At 48.2% G+C, this 14,214-nt stretch overlaps 8 protein-coding genes across 8 annotated transcripts; 1 reads left to right on the forward strand and 7 right to left on the reverse strand.

Annotated features, from left to right (window-relative positions):
• Nucleotides 1-2,177: 2,177 nt before the first annotated feature.
• Nucleotides 2,178-3,257, reverse strand: F5J12DRAFT_269598 (uncharacterized protein). The gene is made up of 9 exons (XM_051738670.1): nucleotides 3,089-3,257; nucleotides 2,989-3,029; nucleotides 2,908-2,926; nucleotides 2,825-2,852; nucleotides 2,745-2,766; nucleotides 2,647-2,693; nucleotides 2,563-2,576; nucleotides 2,371-2,499; nucleotides 2,178-2,320 (listed from the first exon to the last, which is right to left on the reverse strand). The coding sequence occupies exons 1-8, from the start codon at nucleotides 3,127-3,129 to the stop codon at nucleotides 2,394-2,396; spliced, it is 318 nt and encodes a 105-aa protein (XP_051597717.1). The 5' UTR covers nucleotides 3,130-3,257; the 3' UTR covers nucleotides 2,178-2,320; nucleotides 2,371-2,393.
• Nucleotides 3,258-3,693: 436 nt separating this feature from the next.
• F5J12DRAFT_269819 (uncharacterized protein) lies at nucleotides 3,694-5,437 on the reverse strand. Its single transcript, XM_051738672.1, has 8 exons — nucleotides 4,971-5,437; nucleotides 4,724-4,903; nucleotides 4,546-4,567; nucleotides 4,372-4,413; nucleotides 4,209-4,316; nucleotides 4,081-4,091; nucleotides 3,933-4,031; nucleotides 3,694-3,873 (listed from the first exon to the last, which is right to left on the reverse strand). Exons 1-7 carry the CDS (start codon nucleotides 5,115-5,117, stop codon nucleotides 3,951-3,953), a joined length of 591 nt encoding a protein of 196 aa, XP_051597718.1. The 5' UTR covers nucleotides 5,118-5,437; the 3' UTR covers nucleotides 3,694-3,873; nucleotides 3,933-3,950.
• A 190-nt stretch (nucleotides 5,438-5,627) lies between these two features.
• On the reverse strand, nucleotides 5,628-6,809 carry F5J12DRAFT_269736 (uncharacterized protein). The gene is made up of 7 exons (XM_051738671.1): nucleotides 6,567-6,809; nucleotides 6,375-6,513; nucleotides 6,051-6,316; nucleotides 5,953-5,993; nucleotides 5,872-5,890; nucleotides 5,713-5,816; nucleotides 5,628-5,661 (listed from the first exon to the last, which is right to left on the reverse strand). Coding segments are annotated over exons 1-6 (504 nt in total). The 5' UTR covers nucleotides 6,569-6,809; the 3' UTR covers nucleotides 5,628-5,661; nucleotides 5,713-5,779.
• F5J12DRAFT_847080 (uncharacterized protein) lies at nucleotides 6,534-6,804 on the reverse strand. The gene has a single exon (XM_051746368.1). The coding sequence runs from the start codon at nucleotides 6,783-6,785 to the stop codon at nucleotides 6,624-6,626; it is 162 nt and encodes a 53-aa protein (XP_051597720.1). The 5' UTR covers nucleotides 6,786-6,804; the 3' UTR covers nucleotides 6,534-6,623.
• Nucleotides 6,810-7,751: 942 nt separating the features above from the next.
• F5J12DRAFT_914431 (uncharacterized protein) lies at nucleotides 7,752-9,522 on the reverse strand. Its single transcript, XM_051749118.1, has 5 exons — nucleotides 9,440-9,522; nucleotides 9,355-9,368; nucleotides 9,098-9,298; nucleotides 8,506-9,038; nucleotides 7,752-8,441 (listed from the first exon to the last, which is right to left on the reverse strand). The coding sequence occupies exons 1-5, from the start codon at nucleotides 9,483-9,485 to the stop codon at nucleotides 7,781-7,783; spliced, it is 1,455 nt and encodes a 484-aa protein (XP_051597721.1). The 5' UTR covers nucleotides 9,486-9,522; the 3' UTR covers nucleotides 7,752-7,780.
• Nucleotides 9,523-9,570: 48 nt separating this feature from the next.
• On the reverse strand, nucleotides 9,571-10,295 carry F5J12DRAFT_269872 (profilin). The gene is made up of 3 exons (XM_051738673.1): nucleotides 10,184-10,295; nucleotides 10,033-10,130; nucleotides 9,571-9,935 (listed from the first exon to the last, which is right to left on the reverse strand). The coding sequence occupies exons 1-3, from the start codon at nucleotides 10,194-10,196 to the stop codon at nucleotides 9,633-9,635; spliced, it is 414 nt and encodes a 137-aa protein (XP_051597722.1). The 5' UTR covers nucleotides 10,197-10,295; the 3' UTR covers nucleotides 9,571-9,632.
• Nucleotides 10,296-10,899: 604 nt separating this feature from the next.
• F5J12DRAFT_683332 (uncharacterized protein) lies at nucleotides 10,900-11,957 on the reverse strand (the record flags this gene model as incomplete). The annotated part of the gene is made up of 3 exons (XM_051740277.1): nucleotides 10,900-11,154; nucleotides 11,217-11,728; nucleotides 11,768-11,957. Coding segments are annotated over 3 exons (957 nt in total), but the record flags the coding sequence as incomplete, so codon positions are not given.
• A 703-nt stretch (nucleotides 11,958-12,660) lies between these two features.
• On the forward strand, nucleotides 12,661-14,163 carry F5J12DRAFT_269960 (uncharacterized protein). The gene is made up of 5 exons (XM_051738675.1): nucleotides 12,661-12,847; nucleotides 12,910-13,377; nucleotides 13,429-13,538; nucleotides 13,599-13,657; nucleotides 13,720-14,163. Exons 2-5 carry the CDS (start codon nucleotides 12,928-12,930, stop codon nucleotides 14,082-14,084), a joined length of 984 nt encoding a protein of 327 aa, XP_051597724.1. The 5' UTR covers nucleotides 12,661-12,847; nucleotides 12,910-12,927; the 3' UTR covers nucleotides 14,085-14,163.
• The last annotated feature ends 51 nt before the right edge of the window (nucleotides 14,164-14,214 follow it).

A 14,214-nucleotide genomic window follows, 5' to 3' on the forward strand; every position in this document is an offset into this window, starting at 1 on the left:
ATGGTGAAGAGCAAAGGATCTTCATAAGTAACTGAAGGAAGATTGCAACCATTCTAATTAGCAATGGTGTGTGGAGATGAAGAATGGGTTAATTTTGGAATGAAATTGGTGAAATAGCCATGATGAGCAATGTGAATCCCAGGACAGAAGTATGGTGAATCAAAGCTGGGAAAGTGGGGCATAAGTTGCCATGCTGTTTCCACAACTGATAGTGGAATGAGATAGGTAGCTGGATTCAGCTTCTTGAAGAATGCCATGGAAGAAGGCACAGCCTCACACCAACTACTGCAGTCTCATACATACAACATTTCCATAAACTCTATGATCTCTTTTACTGCATACTTCCTCCATTTAGCACCCTCATACATTCCATCCCAATGTTTGGCAATTTGAGTTTCAAGACACTTAGTGATAACCAAAGACATTCTTGGAGTAGATTAGCACCTGTAGCGGAATAAATAGAGGACAAATGAGTATTTAAAGTAAATCAAACTCAGTGAAGTCATTATCAATGACTGTGAGAATGAGCTCAGGATTGAGCAACTCATTCAGTACCTCAATTTCCTCAGCCATAGGTGTTGGAGCACATTGAGGAGGAGTGGGGTCAGCCACTACAACCTTGGTGTAAGGAGGTACAGGGTCTAAATCAGCATCAAAGTCAATACTGGGAAGATGAAAGTGGAAGTAATGAGGTGGAGGAGTAGGTGGGTGCATAACAAGTGCTTGTATCAAAGCATGGTGCACAACTGCTTGTTGGAGCAGGTGTTGGCATTGCTGCCACCACATGGAGAGACCTAAAAATGTCATCCAAAATGCTGTCAAGCTCACAAAGAGCCAATGCAAGTTACCAGGATCATAAGCTCCATAATATAAAAGTAAAACTGACTGTTGACAGCCAGCAAGAAGCAACAAAACAATGGTGACTACTGATAACTCTAGTGCATCTAGGCCTACATGATCCATAGTGATTTGCCTGTTGGCAGTGATCTATTCTATGCAAACTGCATAAATAGCACTCACCTAGAAGGTGGGGCTCATAACCTATTGCACAGAGGACAGGCTACAGTACAAAGAGCAAAGACAAGAGCACTTGCCTTATTCTTGAGTAAACAGTAGATTTGAAGATTAGGTTTGTAGGGGCTCTTGTTCTTGAAAGAACAGTAGAATAAATGTGGAATTTGATAAGTAGTCAGGGTCAATATCCCTGAGTTTATATACATGTTTCTGTATGCATGGACCAGTAACATATAAGGAAACTGTTACTACATATAGTAAAGAATAGCAGAGAATGCTATGGAATATGACACAATGAGTGATGTCATTCTGACATCACTGTGGAGCTGATTGCTAAGGCAAGTCATGTGATATAACACATGTATCAAAATGTGTAAGTACATCAGATATATTATCATATTTCCAACAACATGATCATACTGGATGACTTTAAGCTTAACCACTGGACGTATGAAGAGATGTCTGCCTACACAAGGAAGAGAAGAAGTACCACAGAAGGCCTGAGGTTTTGTACAAGGCAAAGTTGATTTCATTGCTGTTTGGATATGAAAAAAATTCATACTGCTGACTAGGACCCCTTGGAATACACACGGAGCCGCTGCCACCCATCATTTGGAGTCGCTGAGACGAAATAATACAGTTCGTGTAGGCGATAAGTCCCCCCATCCGGAGCAGAGACAAGTTCCTCACCAGCCTGGCACATCGTGGGAGCAGTACTGTGAACTTGCTGATCAGAGGCTTTTGTGGGACCACAGCGAAAAAACTTCTTTACCATTGCAGGCAGGCTTTCATGCAACTTGTATCAATGTTTAATTGACTTGGAGACAAGAACATGACTTTCACCGGGACTGATAGACAAGCTCCATGGCGTTCTATCTGTCCAGCCTCCTTTTGCATTGAACATTCACGTACAATGTTACCCCCCTTCATACAAGGAAAAGACGGAGAGCCAGTTTTGGAGTACAATATTCAGTAAACACTACGACTGCCTTCAATTTCAGTAATCACTGCTACCTCGACAAGAAATGTATGTATGCAGCTGTGATTTTGTGATTGACCGTTGGCGAAAGCAGTTATGTTAGGGCTTGGCGACCTGATGTCTAGGATGAATTTCTTACGAAGACTGTAGAAGTATGACCTTAATGAAAACAGAAGGTCACGAAGAATCCCAACATCACTAAGCATACAAATGTTCCCCTACTGTTCAAAATGAATCGTTGAAGTGTAAGGTCCACATAGAGCTCCATCCAAGTCTTTTCATCAACCCTTCGCCATCAGCCTCCTGCGTTTCCTTGAGAACAATCATCTACGTCAATATGTCAATACCTACCATCCTCTCTGTGACGATATGCTCACTATCCACCTATCTCTGAATCTCGTTAGGTGTGCAGCTGTCGTACGCCAAATCTACTCAATGACACTTCTAAACCGGCCGCTGATCCTGGATGTTGCAGTTCATGAGAGAACTTAGCACGAGCATTCAGTCTGCTCATTTAGAAAGATTAGTTGACATATGGATTAGAACACGGAGGAAGAGCGAGGACATACGCTGCTAAGAGTGAGTTGGTGTATACTTGAGAAGCAGGGCATCAGTACCAACCCAATCTGAGGCAGCTTTCCGAGGCAGTGAACAATATACTCACAGCCAGACTCGATCATGAAAAGTGCCAGCCAAAGATCTGCAAAGCTTTGGGATAAGAATGCCACACAGCGAAGTAAATGTGACATACAGGTTGTGGACGAGACAATGAACTGGTGGGTTACTTCAGTAGTTTGGATTATGGGGCGATGTTAATTAGATTCAACATACAGCAACACCAGAAGCGAGTGCGAATATGCTTTCAGGAGATTCTGTCAAAGCCATCGTTATACTATTGAGATGGAATCCCTCACCTAGTTATTGCGCCCGTCGCTACATGATCGCACCAGATTAGGCGATCAACAGGTCATCAAGATTGTCCCAGTTGTGCGCACCTATGATGCAGACAACCATCCGATCTATCACACGTGAAGTTCTTGTGGGACAAGGCCAGTGTCAGTTACAGTGTTTCACAATGTCCGAAAGAACACCTGCTGATGGATGCCCGATTCGGTCGCCTTCAAGTAGAAGCGCATCGACACCGCAATGGCCGTGTCAGCGCATATTGTGATGATTAGCGTGGATATAGTAAACTATCTCCATCGGTCAAGTAATTGTGGTTTGAACGAGGTTGTGGCAATGCTACCCATCAGGGTAAAGAGGAACTGAGTTATGACAAGGATGGAACAGAATGCGGACAGGGCTTTCTTGTGTGAGAAAGCATATAGCCTGAAAATGAAGAAGGCCTGCCGAACATAACGTGAGTTTAATCTGCAGAGTTCGGTTCATAACTGAACGGTCTACCTGAGTACAGAATGCGATTGGCCCGCTGCACAAGAGACCAATTCCGATGGTCATTGAAAAGTCGAATAGTTGGGGAGGAGTACCATTGGCAACCGTCATAAACACGAGCACGAGGAGTAATGCTAAGTGTAAGGATTCGAAAGACCTTCAAGCTGGTCAGACCAATGTTGGGTAAAGAGAGGAATTAATGTTGCACACATCTCAAATGCAACCTTAAACCAAGGCGACGATAAGCAAATCAATGAAGCATGAGGAACTTGAGCTGTGTACATGAGTAACATACCAGAGTCTTGAATTTCCAGTTGTCTTTTGGATACGACGTAAAGTATACGTAGGTCTGCACCAGAGCGCATCCATACAAGATACCAGAAACCGTCAGCGAAACAAGCAAAGGCTAGCATACGAGGGCATGTAGTCTGTCATGGGGCCGAATACTTCAACATGTGGCACCTTCAGGGCATCGCCGAATACATATACTTTGTGTGAAGCAGTGCAAGCGTGATATTAAGCAGGGTGCAATTCGCTGCGCGCTTACCATATCAGCCCATGATCATCAGATCTTCAAGCAACATCCTGCCATTCTTCCATTCACTATTACATCGCCTTGCTGCTTTGCCATCGCCATGATGGCGTGCTTCGAACCATAATAAAATCCCATGTGAAATCAATAGAAGACTGCTCACCGCATAGTTCACTGATCAAGCATGTTTTTTGTGAAACGTTGGAACATACCGGAGTGGTCAGCGCCAGGGAATTAACGATGACTTGGCCTGAAGCAGACCTCGCTCCAGCTCGACGCGTTGATACTCACCGAAACGTGGTATATACATGTAGGGCTTACGCTCCCTTTGCTGGGACTCCTCGCCGGATGATATCTTGGAGCTCAGAGACGGGGAGGGACGAAATGGTTGATGGAATACTAGCATAGTGAATGAGCGCAGCTAGCACGACGACCTGAACGGAGATAGACAAACCTTGTCCAGTTGGGAGTGGCACAGCCAGTCTATCGTTTGTGGCTGTCCCATAAACACCCGATCGCGACCTTAATTATGATAAGAGCCATGGGGATGTCTAGTCAAGCAACCATGTTCCCTCCTACGATTAAGGACCATGTGTACTCAGCAAGCTCTCTTACGTACCGGACTTGCCCAACTGAATTTGAATCGGAAACTTTTGGAGGCAAATTCGCGAGTAACGAAAGAGAATGGACACCAACACCCGAACGTCGGACGTGTCCAAACCCGTGGCGTTGAGGGCAAAAAGGCACCATATAGTCACATGATTGATCAGCTCGGAATCCATAGCATCAGGGAAAGAGGTGAATACTATACTGGAGATAGTCAATGAACCAGAACAGGGCCATCGCCGCCGGAAGGCACCTTGTTTACCACGCCGGAGCGCTGCACACGCCAAAAGCACCACACAAAACAGCAACATACGTGCTGTGAATATGATGTGAATATGATGTACAGTAGCTGCAGTATGTGACGTGGCTGGCGGGATTTGCTGTGTGGAGTTGATTTAGAGGCGACGGTATGTCGAAAGAAGCGTCTCATTTTCAGGCTGGAATGACCTTGTGGTAAACAAAGTGATCATTGATGAACGCCCATGAATTCAGAATCCTATACAGCCCAGGCACATGTTCAAAAGGAGGGGGGAAAAAGGGTGAGGAACAAGCTGGTAAATCACTCCGAAAAATACATAACGCCAACCACATCATCTCAAATCAATCTCGACCGTCTCATCAACATCCTCATCTCCCTCATCTACCCCTTACTGGTCTCCTACTACTCTCGTTCAAATGTAATGTCCACATAGAAACACCCTCGAAGTCTTTCCATCCACCCTTCATTATCAGCTTCCTGCGTTTCCTTGAGAGCGGTGCGAACATTCATGTGAATCAATATGACAATACACACCGCCTTCTCCGTCACGATACACTGACCATCTACCTGTCCTTGAATCTGGCTCGGTGTGCAGCTACCATACGCCAAGTCTACTCAACGACACTTCTTAACCGTCTGCTGATCCTGAGTGTTGCAGTTCGTAAGAGAACTTAGCCCGAGCATTCAGCCTGTCCATCCAGGAGGATTAGGAAATATGGATTAGAACACAGAGGAACACCGGGCACACGCTACTAAGAGTGAGTTGGTGTAGACTTGAGAAGCAGGACATCAGCACCAATCAAATCTGACGCAGGTTGCCAAGGCAGTGAATGACAGACTCACAGCCTGACTCGATCATGAAGAGTCCCAGCCAAACCCCTGCAAATCTTTGCAATGAGAACGTCACACAGCAAAGTAAGTGCGACATACACAGAGAAGGGTTGATCAAGTACTGGTGAGTGGCCTCAGCAGTTTGGATTACAGGGTGCTGTTAGATTCAACATACGGCGACACCAGAAGCGAGTGCAAATATGCTTGTGGGAGATTCTGTCGATACAATCGTTATACTACTGAGATGGAGTCCCTCACCTGGTTATCGTGCCCGTTGCTACGCAATCGGACCAGATTAGGGAATCAACAACATATCAGAATTGCCCTGGTAGTGCGCACCCATGATGTAGAAAACCATCCGATCTACCACACGTGAGGTTCTTATGGGACAGCGAGCGCCAGTCACGATATTTCGCAACGTCCTAAAGAACACCTACCGACGTAAGCCCGATTCACTCGCCTTTAAGTAGTAGCTCATCGACACCGCGATTGTCGTGTCAACACATATTGTGATGAATAGCGTGGGTGTGATGAACTTTTCTGTGAAGGTCAAGTCCGTGGCTATTATGAAGGCGGGCTCTGTAATTCCCATGAAAAAGCCAAATACTAGAGTGATGGCCAATTGAGCTATGACCATGAATGAACAGAAGACGGGAAGGGCTTTCTTGTGTGAGAAAATGTATAGCCTGAAAACAAAGAAGGCCTGCCGGACATAATGGGAGTTTAATCTGCACGTTTCGATTCATGACTGGACGATCTACCTGTGTGCAAAATGCGATGGGTCCGCTTAACATGACAGTTATCACAGTAGTGAGTGTAGGCCCGAGGAGATCATCTTCGGCCATTACCAGCTGCCACACGAACATGAAGAGGAATGCTAAGTGTGCGGATTGGAGATACCTTTAGGCCGGTCAAACCGATGTTGGGGAAAAAGAGGAATTAATACTACATACATCTCAAATGCGACCTTGAACCAATAGAATATTGGTGACACACGAGGAGCTGTTGAATCAAGTGCATGAGTAACATACCAGAGTCTTCAATTTCCAGCTATCTTTCGGAAATAACGCAAAGTATACGTAAGTCTGCACCAGCGCATACCCATACAGGACGCCAGAAAGCACGAGCGAAACGAGTATGGGCCCCAAAGACGAAGTCAAAGGAGTTTCCATGGATAATCTGGGGTCCAATACTTCACACACGGGGCATCCAGGGCATCGCCGAATATATATATACCTTGTGTGAAGCGGTGCAAGCATGATATCAAGCAGGGTGCAGTTCGCCGCGCACTTATCATACTAGCCCATGATCATCAGAACTTCAACCAACTTCCTGCCGTTTTTCCATTCGCTATAACATCGCCTTGCTGCTTTGCCACCGCCATGATGGCATGCTTCAAACCGGAATGGAATCCTAAGTGAAATCAATTGAAGATTGCTCACCGCATAGTCCACTTATCAGACAGGTTTTTTTTTGAAACGTTGACGATGACTCGGCTTGAAGCAGGCCTCCCTCCAGCTTCGGCACGTTGAAACTCACCGATGCGCGGTATATACATGTAGGACTTGGGCTGTCTTGTGCTCGGATTCCTTGCCGGATGATTATCTTGGAGCTCAGAGACGGCGAAAGACGATATGGTTGATGGAATACCAGCATAATGAATGAGCGCGGCTAGGGTGACGACCTGAATGGAGACAGACAAGCCTTGTCCGGCTGGGAGTGGTACAGCCAGTCTATCGTCTGCGGTTGTCCCATAGATACCCGGTCGCGCCCTATGATAAGAGCCATGAGGATGTCTAGTCCGGCAACCATGTTCCCTCCTACGACTAAAGACCATGTGTAATCAGTGAACTCTCTTATGTACCAGACTTTCCCAACCGAACTTGAATCAGAAACTTCCGAAGGCAAACTTGCGAGTGAGGAAAGAGAACGTATACCAAAACCTGAACTTTGGACGTGTTCAAATGCGTGGTGTCGAGGACAAATGGCACTATTGCCACAGGATTGATCAGCTAGGAATCCGCAGCATCAGGAAAGGAGGGGAATACTATACTGGAGATAGCCAATGAATTCAGAATCCAGGCGCTTATTCAAAAGAAATGGGAAAAAAAAGGGTGCGAGGAACAAACTGGTAAATTACTCCGAAAAATACATAACGCCAACCACATCATCTCAAATCAATCTCGACCGTCTCACCGACATCCTCATCTCCCTCATCTACCACCACCGGTCTCCTACTACTCTCCTTTTCGACAGGTGGAGGCGGGGGTACTTCCACACTCGATGGGGTAATAATACTGACGGGGGGCATATCTTCACCCACTTCCGCTTCGTGTGGTAATGGAAGCGGAATCGGTTTTTGAGGGTGAGGACGTTGCTGTTGCTGCTTTGGTACAAGCGGCGGTGACGATGGTAGAGAAGGCGGCGAAGCGACGCGTTGTGGAGGTTGTTGGGATTGTGGGAACTTGAAGTTTCGATCCATCGTTCCGTTGCTTCTATGCCGTGTTTCCGTCACAGATGCGGATCTCCTTGGTTGCGGAGTCGCCGCTGCCACCGCCACCCCATGTTCCAAAGCTGCCTCCGTCTCAGCTTCAGGATCTTCCGGCGTTGGTTCAAAGGTCTTCTTTCGGGAATTTGATGGAGGTGTGCCGTTGGTGCTTCGCGGCGGCGCAGGCATAGACGATCGGTTAGAAGCAGCTTTATGTGCACTGCTGGCGCTGCCTGACGAAGGTAGAGATGCCTGAGACATTGATTGTGTCCGCTGGGAATAATAGCTCGCCGCATTGGGAGGGGTCACTCCGAGGTAGTATCCCGCAATCGGGACCATTCTAATTAGTTGTTGGAGTCAGTACAGTAAGAAACGTGCAAGACAGGAAACGCTAGGTCACACACTTTTTCTCAGTGAGACACGCCAAGATCCATTGTGGCTGCACGACGGGTATACTGAGCTGAAGAGCCTTCTGATACTCGACTCCAGGTCCACCAGGAACATTTCCCCCACTCGCTTTGGCTCCCGAAGGGGTCATCGCAGGAGTAGTACACACGAAATGCGTCGTATCGATCTGTATCTTGTCGCTCCACTTTGCCTTCATCTCGTGCAGTGCAGACTTGGCGTCTTCGAGAAGAACAGGATCTGCCACTGTACCAAAGCACACGGAAATTCCGCTGGTATCTGCAATGGTATGCGTGCGTATGCTGACGGTGTTAGAGTGGAACGTTCCGGCTGACGTTTTGAGGACGAGTTGGAAGGTGTAAGGCGTATCGAGGGACAGACCGGATAGCTTTGTCGATGTGTTGGTGAGCGCACTCGGAATCGCGGCGACGCGTTGCGAATTTTTGTATATGTCCAAAGACCGTAGTTTAGCGGTCGCAAGCTTGATAGGTGGCCACTCCAGCGTAACGGATGTCTGCGTGACATTTCGAACCTGATGAGGTAGGGTCAGTGAGGCGCACGAAAGACAGCATATGCATATGTATAGTTTACCTCGAGGCGGGGAGGTTCTGGCGAGGCACATCCGAACGTCTCGAAAATGTCGTGTTGTAGCTGCCAAAACTGTTGGTCGCGTTTGCGTTCTTCGGAGAGGTTCTGGTGTACAGCGATGTTCACGATGGACCCGGTCGTCGAGCCTGGAGGTAGCAAAACAGACGGAAACTCAATTAGATGAGCCCGTTCGCCTATGAGTATCTGTAGAGCGACTCTGATATGAGCGTTCCTGAAGGAGATGAAACTGGCTTTCGTACCGCCATGCCCGCATCTGAGTTTCGGAAAATGTACAGGTTGTTAGTTAGGGTATTGACGAACTTGAGAGCTGAAACCTCCACGCACCGAGTTTACCGACCGTAAAGGTGTAGCTGTCCTGTGTCCGTTTCATGGTTGCCGCTGTCGGTGAGACTACCGTCACCAGTTTCGGAGGGAGGGTAGTACTACACGCTACGGTTGTTATGGCGTTGTTTGTACACCCGTCGAACAAACATAAATTCCAAGTAGTAAACGCCCTAATAGTATTAGCGAACCCATCCTAATAGTTGTTCCTAATCAAATAATTCCCAAGCTGCTCGACACCCGCCAAAACATCCATCTCACTCGATTTTGGTGGATACTCTGCCACGATAACCGCCTGATTGGTCTTCTTAATGATACACCCACCAACATCCCCGCCGGACCTCGACCTGTCATCTGACTCGACGACCAATGCGCCTTTGCTCAATATCACGTCCAAACTCGACATCGTACATCTGTACTTGCGCCCTCCGACCCGGATTTCGCGTAGCGGTGGGTCGTTGAGTCCATCGACGATCGCACGTTGTTCGTCTTCGGAAATCTATTTTGTTAAGTACGACGAGTGCGTGATTGAAATATCGAACGGAGGATCGTTAAAGATGTGATATGTGCGCAAAGGCGAGTGAAGCTTGCCACACGTTGCATCCAGCCGACTGTGCCCATATCCCTCCGTCAATTCCAAAGATGGCCGCTTCGCGAATGATCCCGCCTTCCAATAAACCCTTGTCGACAAAGTCTGCATTGGGATCAAGACGTGTTCACTTAGACTTGGAACTAGTGAGTGCTTACCTTGCCACGACATCGGAGAGCCTCGTATGGAATAGAATTACTAGGTGGGAATAGGATGGAGCGCGGTCTTTCTATGTATATGGTGTGCGGATGGTGTCCGAATCGGACAAAGTTTCTGTATACCGGTACAGCGGGGGGAAGATAATGATATCACAACAAGCAACCATACATGGATAATGTAACCAGCATCATAGATGACGATGAAACTTTGATCAGGCGCCCGTACGTCTCTTCTTTCTCCCTCTCGTCCCCTCTTCCCTATCATCACCACGGTTATCCGTACTTCCGCCGCCGTCGCCGTCGCCTTCGGAACCCTGAGTCGCTTTCCGTAGTGGGGACGACCGAGATGGCTCCCTCGCGGAACGACGCGGACGGGTGGAATCTCTCTTGGATTGCTTGCGCACGAGACTCCTCGTACGCGGACGCACTCGCGAGGATGTGTCCGAATCCGATGCGTCTTGCTTCTGGCTCTGTGACAGGAGTGTTCGCGACGTCGACTTTGGTTTCTGCGCACTCTTAGGCGTGTTTGACGTCGAAATAGGTTTGGAGGGAAGTGGAGGCAGGGATGCTGTCGTGGAAGTACTATTGGGTGGACGGACTCGGGATACAGGTCTAGGCTTAGGTTTAGCTTTCACTTTCGGAGGGGGATTGTCGATTATCATGCTAGAGTCGCCGGCATCCTCACACTTCTGGGCTCGTCCACGGTGACTTGCATGTTCCTGTTCATCCTCTGATGCAGATGACAGATCCTTGTTGATCGACTTGCGTGGTCGTTTCCGCGTCACGGACGCGACTCCATGAGAACGTGCAGGGGATGCATTCGACTTTCGTGTCGAAGACGATTGAGCGAGGTGTTCGCTAGGACGAGGCAATGTATCTCTGATACCACGACAATTCAGTTTCAGACAAGACGTTAGCTTATCGTCGTGGATTGTCGAATCTGCGCGGAATCTCGCCCGCTTTGTGTCTGTCTACACCAACGTCAGCACGTGCACTAGTAAAGAAGGTCCAAAACCAGAACGGATTCTCTCACCGTATGTCGTCCCTCATAGCACCAGCCATCAGGAGGTCCTTCCCCTCCATTCCCTTCCACGGTCTTTCCACAGCATCCCCACAGCGTCTCGTATCCACCTCCCGTTACACGCGAAACCAGCGCGCTCTCGTCGTCATGAGGTACTCGACACGCTTTGTCCTTCTCTTCATTCTCAATTGCATAGAACTCTGCATGACACCGTACACAGTGTAGAAGTGGAGGTGGAGCGAGCGTTGCAAAAAAATTATGCAGCTTGGTAACTGTCTCCGGCGACGGCGGGGGTATTGGAGGTCCAGTACCCGGACTATTATATAGTGTTGAGCTGGATGGCTCGGGGGACAGCGCACGGAGATGAGCGAGTGTGTACGCATGAAGCGTCTTTGGTGGTATAGTCAACATAAGATCGTACAATGCCTTCGAGTCTCCTGCTATTGGCGGTGGTGGTGACGGTGTCAGCGGAGGCTGAGCAGCCGGCGACTCTCCTCCATCGCCTGTGCCCGCATCCGAGTACCCTACTGCCAGTTCGCTCGTGCTGCCCGCAAACACAGCACGAAGCGACGTCGGAAAGCGTAGCGGCGATTGGCGTGCCGATGCGGGTATGGAGACCGTCGAGGGTGTCGGGGTGGGAAGGCGTGAGCTTGAGATTGGACGGGGCTCAGCCGAGTCCGTAGTTGCCTTCGACTGCTCTGGTGAGACGGAAGGTGGGATCGGTGGTTTGCGAGTGAATATGCCAAATACCATGGTGAATTACTAGCGAAGAAAAGAAACGAGAGTAATAGTAAAGTAACTAATGAAAGAACGGAACGATGACGAGCTGATGCTATATGAGGGCGTCGACGAGTCTCGACACGCGAATAACACGCGTCTCACAGCACACACTCCACGCACAATGTCGCTTATCTAATCGAGTGCAGCTTTCTTGCATGTTTTCCAACAGAATAGAAACAATTTTTGTGCCATACGGGCGGAAAGTAGAAGGCAGGGACCGTTCCAAAAGGGAATATCATACTGAAGTTCGTGAAACCAAGTTACATCAGTCCATCACCTAACAGCCAAAATGCCCGTGCTTGTCCTGGTCTAGACACCAGAACCGTCTAGTGAGGCTCTACCGACAGCTTGACCATAGACGGGTTGATACCGGTATCCGGACTGGAATTGTCCCAACCCTCGATTCTTGTAGGTCGGCGCCAGATAATAATCAAGCCGTGGTCGAGGTGTCAATTCGTTGCCGTAATTCATGAAACTGTTTCTGGTCGATTGAGTGTACTGCCCAAACCGTTCTTGCGTTGCGCGCCCTACGAGGAAGCTGGGACATTCAAGAGCGCTAATGATGACAGCTTCATGTGCTTCTTACGGTAGTAACGACGCCAGCTTGGTGGGTCTTGGTATGTCGATTTGCCAACGCGTATAGACCAACAGCGACTTTTATACTGGCCAACGATGATGAAGCGGAATACAGGGGTGCCAGTGTGGAAAGTAAACCACAAGGTAAGTACGTAATCCTGTACTTTCAAGTATTGATACTGGGAACTCCCCAGCCACCACTGATCTCTGGCATTCAGACTAGTCTTCTCAACGGAAGGCGTACTAAGCTCTTTTTAGATCCTCCCCTCATTGGCTGTGCAAACTAGGTACCAGGACAACCACTCGATTCATCAGGTAGAGCATAATATGGATACATGTTAACACTCAGGTTGACCCCACCTTGCAAATGTCGGACATCTCCTCAACAACAGATCAACGAGCTATCATCAATGGGTTCGTCAACGCCATACGGCCATGTTTCATCTTTGCCATTGCAGACGTCGCGTTGTCTGCGTCCTTGTTTACTCTCTTTGTATTCCTTCTTGCACTCTCCACCAAGGAATCTCGACGTCGCTTGGTATTCCGACTGAATGTGTTTGCTATCTGCCTTGTCTTAACGACGAGTGTACTGGTCAACTTCACCTGTGGGAAGAGCATACTTGGCCAGGGTTATTGGCTGCCAAATAGCATCCCTGACGCTGCGACAGCTTTCACCGTCTTCCCACCGTTCGCGTGTGACTCGATATTGTTAACTCGCCTCTTTGCACTCTATCCTCTCTCCAGTACACCTCGGATCACTCTATTGAAGATATTTGTATTTCCCTTCTGCATTAAATGTGCTCGGGTGGTGGTCCTCGTGCGTTTCCTTGTCGATATCTACGTCCACGCATGGTGATTCTGTATCCAGATTCTTTTCTTCATTGACTATGTTAGGTCTGCGATCGGGACCCATTTCAACCCCATCTCCCACAATCCATACTTGTTCGCTGAATTGACAATGCAAATAGCAGACAACTTGTGAGTCGGTAAATCTTCGAATAGTCCATTGAAAGCGCCTTAAATGCTCCCTTTCAAAAGGTACTCTGTTAGTCTCTTCCTTTATGGTCTCCGTGTCCGCACAGGTTTAATAAGGCGTGGTGAGTATGCTCTCCTATATCTTTGCAGGCGGACTGAATGACATGCATTTCCCGCCATGTAGCAGGCCGAATGCCAGCCCGTATCCGCCGAATCTTTTACATTGCCGCTGCCAATTTCGTCTTCCCTCTCATCTTCAACATTGTACTAATCATCTCCATCACGACTACTCAACTCTCGGTTACCAGCGATCTGCTACTTTTGATCAACAACTTCGTAACGGTCATGGGTTTATTGTGCGCGACGCTTTGGTTCTCCAGATCTGAGTGGGTTCGGACTCGCCACGAGCCATTAGCTGACGGCATGTCCCCGCTCACACTGGACTTACGAAGGGTGCATGACGAAGGCAGGATGCATAGAATTGAGACTGTAGCGGCTTTCGAGAGGTTGGCCACACCTGACATAGCAGATAAAGGTTCGCAGAACTAATATACATGCATACTCATACTCTTCGAAGCAGTAGTTATCGTCGTTATTGGCCAAATTGTCGTAGTCTGGATACCAGAACCGTCTAATGAGGCGTGTATCAACAGCTTACCACTCAGACCGAGCTCTATTC

Source organism: Pisolithus orientalis, assembly GCF_024613125.1.
Source record: "Pisolithus orientalis strain OTSU chromosome Unknown F5J12scaffold_27, whole genome shotgun sequence".
Lineage (NCBI taxonomy): Eukaryota > Fungi > Basidiomycota > Agaricomycetes > Boletales > Pisolithaceae > Pisolithus > Pisolithus orientalis.

Excerpts from the sequence above, each read along its gene's own strand:
- F5J12DRAFT_269598 (XM_051738670.1), bottom strand. The coding sequence starts at position 3,129 with ATGCGCTTCTACTTGAAGGCGACCGAATCGGGCATCCATCA. Across the intron at positions 3,030-3,088 it reads ACCGAATCGGGCATCCATCA|AACTTCACGTGTGATAGATC; the intron begins GCAGGTGTTCTT and ends TTGTCCCACAAG. Across the intron at positions 2,767-2,824 it reads CACTCGCTTCTGGTGTTGCT|TTCATTGTCTCGTCCACAAC; the intron begins GTATGTTGAATC and ends GTAACCCACCAG.
- F5J12DRAFT_269819 (XM_051738672.1), bottom strand. The coding sequence starts at position 5,117 with ATGATGTGGTTGGCGTTATGTATTTTTCGGAGTGATTTACCAGCTTGT. Across the intron at positions 4,568-4,723 it reads CATTGACTATCTCCAGTATA|TTTCCGATTCAAATTCAGTT; the intron begins GTATTCACCTCT and ends TGCCTCCAAAAG. Across the intron at positions 4,414-4,545 it reads TCCGATTCAAATTCAGTTGG|CCACAAACGATAGACTGGCT; the intron begins GCAAGTCCGGTA and ends TTTATGGGACAG.
- F5J12DRAFT_269736 (XM_051738671.1), bottom strand. Across the intron at positions 6,317-6,374 it reads CCATCGCATTTTGCACACAG|GCCTTCTTTGTTTTCAGGCT; the intron begins GTAGATCGTCCA and ends TATGTCCGGCAG. Across the intron at positions 5,994-6,050 it reads AGTGAATCGGGCTTACGTCG|AACCTCACGTGTGGTAGATC; the intron begins GTAGGTGTTCTT and ends CTGTCCCATAAG.
- F5J12DRAFT_847080 (XM_051746368.1), bottom strand. The coding sequence starts at position 6,785 with ATGGAAACTCCTTTGACTTCGTCTTTGGGGCCCATACTCGTTTCGCTC.
- F5J12DRAFT_914431 (XM_051749118.1), bottom strand. The coding sequence starts at position 9,485 with ATGAAACGGACACAGGACAGCTACACCTTTACGGTCGGTAAACTCG. Across the intron at positions 9,039-9,097 it reads CAGAACCTCCCCGCCTCGAG|GTTCGAAATGTCACGCAGAC; the intron begins GTAAACTATACA and ends CTACCTCATCAG. Across the intron at positions 8,442-8,505 it reads GCGTGTCTCACTGAGAAAAA|AATGGTCCCGATTGCGGGAT; the intron begins GTGTGTGACCTA and ends ACAACTAATTAG.
- F5J12DRAFT_269872 (XM_051738673.1), bottom strand. Across the intron at positions 9,936-10,032 it reads CACAGTCGGCTGGATGCAAC|ATTTCCGAAGACGAACAACG; the intron begins GTGTGGCAAGCT and ends TTAACAAAATAG.
- F5J12DRAFT_269960 (XM_051738675.1), top strand. The coding sequence starts at position 12,928 with ATGTCGGACATCTCCTCAACAACAGATCAACGAGCTATCATCAATGGG. Across the intron at positions 13,378-13,428 it reads GTGCTCGGGTGGTGGTCCTC|ATTCTTTTCTTCATTGACTA; the intron begins GTGCGTTTCCTT and ends TTCTGTATCCAG. Across the intron at positions 13,658-13,719 it reads CACAGGTTTAATAAGGCGTG|CAGGCCGAATGCCAGCCCGT; the intron begins GTGAGTATGCTC and ends CCCGCCATGTAG.